This window comes from Argopecten irradians, chromosome 3 (genome assembly GCF_041381155.1).
Source record: "Argopecten irradians isolate NY chromosome 3, Ai_NY, whole genome shotgun sequence".
Taxonomy (NCBI): Eukaryota; Metazoa; Mollusca; class Bivalvia; order Pectinida; family Pectinidae; genus Argopecten; species Argopecten irradians.
The window spans coordinates 41,323,539-41,327,684 of record NC_091136.1 but is presented as its reverse complement, the minus strand read 5'-3'; the positions used below and the strand labels follow the sequence as shown (position 1 = coordinate 41,327,684).

The window sequence follows — 4,146 nt, the reverse complement described above, 5'->3', positions numbered from 1 at the left end:
GTAAAAACTGGCATGCTGCCATTATGTACTAAAGATTGGAATGCAATTTGAATTCATTATTCTCCAAATCAATGATTTGCGTTTTAATTGCTTTGGCTACTTAGGCAGTCATATGTTTTGTTCGCATAAAATATTTTATCAGTTAATCAATTAAATGTAACAGTGCAGATATGTATTCTTTTTATTTGAAACAATTAATATCCAATATAAATCTTTTGATTTTTTTAAAATGAAATATCTTGTTCCTTTGAAATAACTATCTGATGGCTTTTTATTCATATCAGATATAAAATCAATTAACAAATTTCTGCGAAATGAAGCAACGATGTACCAGACATTATCAAAACATATGTTTTGAAAATACATATCTCTGTTAAACTATTCCAAATATTTGATTAACTGTGAACATAAACATTAATCAAACTGGTAATAAGTGAACTTGCATATGGAAATAAAACAATGAAACATGATTGACATTACCGTTCTTTATTGATTGATGATTGAATTTCAAATAATTGTATGTTTTATTTTGCTTCACGACAAGGGCACTTATTTCTTTCTTGGTCTGATACAGAAGCCGGCTGGGATCAAGGCTACTATCGTTACGTGGGATCCTCCCTCCCACTCTTTAATGGTGTCCTACAGACTGTTTTATATGCAAGTGCTCCTCCTTTGATATGTCTTTATACATTATGAACAGTGTCATGGCTCATGATAATGCACAATAGCTGAGATTTCATCTCCACATATAATTACACAGTTCATGTCACTTTCGGGAGTCACACCCATCATACACTACAGTGCATTGTACAAGTAAAAACCCATCATTATACAGCGAAAATATAATGTAATGGAACCAGTTCTTAGTGAAATGCACAAAAGCACGTGTATGACGTCCACTCGGCGCCACACCCTCCTTTGTTGGCCAGTGACCTCGACTCAGCTGGACAAGTCCACTGTGTATTGAGTGAGGTCAATCTGACCGGTACGGTATGAGAACCCGCTCGAAAGGTCTGATTCAATATGATCACAGGGGATCATTGTTAGTCAAGTTCACTTACTGGAACAGTCTGTTCACCTGTTGAACACGCGTTTCATAATGTTACACTTCTTCTTGTTGAAGCGGAGGCTTGACTGAACGACAGTTTTGAACACAGCAGAAACCCCTTCTTTGGCGAAGGCTGAGCTCTCTAGGAACCCGTCAGCTTTGATGAATTTGGCCAGGGCTTCTCCTTCCTTCTTACTGACATGCTGAGACTTTGCTGGCTTGCGGAGATCGGTCTGGGTGGCCACGAGAATGACCGGTCGTTTTTTGGCAATGTTGCGGATTTCTGGGGCCCAGAAGTCGCGGACACTGTCCAGTGAGTCCCTGTCCACAACACTGTAGCAGATGATGAAAACATCAGTCTCTTTGTACGTACTGGTAGCCAGGTCATCATGCTGTAAATAGAAAAAAAGAACAATTGTTATGCATGTCGTAGTCTTTTGATTGTTTCTAGAATAATTGGAAACTTGGAAGTATTAAACAAGGCAGAAAAAACAGCATTCAGTAACTCATACAGTATGTAACAATAATATTCTTTAAAGATTGGGCAGTTAGTTAAAGACTCCTCATTAATTAGAATCTATTTTAATTCCAGAATAGTCAAAATTCCAATTGAATAATCATAGCAATAATTCTAGGAAAGAATAACAACAATATACATATTGCATTGATAACTTACCTCTCCGGCCATATCGGTCAGTGTAATCCCATACTTGTTTCCGTCCACATACGTGGTACCACTGTATTTGTCCATCACGGTAGCCACATAATTGACCGGAAATGTCCGGTCAGCAAATGAGCGTGCAAGGCACGTTTTCCCGACCATCCCGTCCCCAACTAGGGTACATTGGACTCCGGATTCATAAACAGACATCACCATCTTGACGTAAGAGGTTGTGTGACTAGGAATTAGTAATCGTTATGAAGATCCTTTGTGTGTGTGACAAAGCTGTATGTCCTGTTCTGGATCTATACATAACTTCGTCAGGTTTTATACCCTCGTATGAGGACAGCGACAGCCAATCAGAATACAGCTCTGACGACTGTGTGAATTTGACTATGTCATGGCCGTTACGCTTTGTTTCCGTATACCTGTCGTCTGCTCATATATACAAGCTCACCTGTAAGGCCTATGGTCGGGATAATCCCACCAGACGTGTGTTTGTATACACATTTAATAAACAGTGTGAGCTCTCTGATACCTGATAACAATTAAGTGTTCATAATATAAGTCAAGTAGGATTCAACGTTCATTTTCATACTAACAACAAAAAAATCAATCTTTGGACAGTTTGAAGGCAAAACAAACTGTTTGATATCTAAATGTTTGATACAGCACCGAGTTGTCTATAAAATTTAAATAATATTAATAACAAACAAAAGATGTTAATATGAAGGCATTGTTTTACTGATAAAAGAGTAAACTTTTATTTCTTGTTGTTTCTTACTATCATAAGTTGTCTCAATACATAAACAGTGACACTCTTTGTCAGCAGACACTTTGTTTTATATTCAGAACTCAATATTAAATCAAATGAAAATTTTCCGCAAACTGTTGAAATCCATCTGAAACTGAAACAATAAATCTGACAAAAAATTGAGTTATGAATGAGTTTAGTTGGACAACACATAGTTTTAACCATTAAAGTATATTTAATAGAAAAAAAGAAGAGGTAAGGTCTTTTAAAATTAAGAATCAAAATTATTAACTTTATGTAGTAAAGTAAATGTTGTTTAAACAGTTCTATACAATTTACAGAAATGTCTATAATACCTTATTATGATAGCAAGTTTCGGTTTCAGTTGCCTCCAATTACCAATACTTTTGACACTCAACACAACAGAGGAGTTCTAACAAGGTGAAGCGGCTATCCTATGTCTGTGTATTTTGTGCAATATTAATTATGGAAACATTTTCCATATTGTATATTCAAACTCAACTCAAGATCATTTAAACAATAAAAAATACGTTGAATCTCATGAATAAATATGGAAATGAGCAACATGTTGCGCCATCAATATTACCCGGCAAACAAATCTAGGATAACGTATGAAAACAAAGGCTTTGTGGTAACAAGGAGAATGATGAATAAACAGACAAAGTACAAAATGACCTTTTGATTTGACCAAGAGTATCGAAACATTTCGGATGGTTTAGACCTTGTCAGTATTTAACATAATTCATATTCATTTAACACTGTTATTTAGTCATTATCGCTATTCAGTTTGTTGATATATTATCTAAGAATAATAATAGTTTTAGTCTTAACTTCCTCCATTACTGTACAATAATGTTTAAATAAAGACATAATATGCAAGCTCATAATTATCAGAGTACTATGTTGCAAAACTTATACAACTGTTATGGGTAGTTGTATCTCAACAGTTGATTGTGAACTTACTAGTATTTACATGTACTTGAGGTAGCAAACATGCTTGTATGACAATGTCATTTATTACTTCGTTTCAATGATAGAGAAATAAAGAGTTGAAAGATATTGAATAAACAAAGACCCAAGAGAAATGTAGTTTCTTTTAACGCTCAGTCATCACACACCATAAATACCGCAATAAACAGTGAGGTCCTGATTTAAACTGAACTCAAGGTCATCAGTCCTCTATCGCTGTGGCCATTTAAAGATTATGTCTGTGACAAAGATGATTAAATAACATGGAATTTGTGCCCGCAGGTCACCAACACGATAGATGGCCACACACAAAGGCCAAATCTACGTGTTTGGTTGATTTACTCAGTGCTTTGATTAAAATAAACAATCACCTGTTGATTTGGGATCCCGACCTTAACATACGTACTGACTAAAGGAAAGACGGAAAAATCCTGCATCGTCACTGTTATTTCACTGTAACATCTCTTTACATTTACGCATCACTTGGAATAGAATAGAATTTCGTGAATGACATGTCTATTGAAAAGTCTGGCTTTTTGAATTGCCGACTGATTTCCGAGTGGTTTAGGAATCCTGGATCCACTTGAGAGTTTCTTACTCATTATAGTTATATGACATTATATAATACGTTAAGAAAATGCATTGCTTCATAAGATAATCTTTATCTTTGAGATGCTTTACGCAAATGGACCA

At 35.4% G+C, this 4,146-nt stretch overlaps 1 protein-coding gene across 1 annotated transcript; it reads right to left on the bottom strand.

The window, feature by feature from the left end:
• Positions 1-470: 470 nt before the first annotated feature.
• On the bottom strand, positions 471-2,023 carry LOC138318621 (cell division control protein 42 homolog). Its single transcript, XM_069261151.1, has 2 exons — positions 1,725-2,023; positions 471-1,440 (listed from the first exon to the last, which is right to left on the bottom strand). The coding sequence occupies exons 1-2, from the start codon at positions 1,923-1,925 to the stop codon at positions 1,075-1,077; spliced, it is 567 nt and encodes a 188-aa protein (XP_069117252.1). The 5' UTR covers positions 1,926-2,023; the 3' UTR covers positions 471-1,074.
• Between the last annotated feature and the right edge of the window lie 2,123 nt (positions 2,024-4,146).

Bases quoted from the DNA above. Each gene is read 5' to 3' on its own strand.
- LOC138318621 (XM_069261151.1), bottom strand. From the start codon at position 1,925: ATGGTGATGTCTGTTTATGAATCCGGAGTCCAATGTACCCTAGTTGGG. The intron at 1,441-1,724 runs GTAAGTTATCAA...TTCTATTTACAG, and splicing joins TGACCGATATGGCCGGAGAG to CATGATGACCTGGCTACCAG.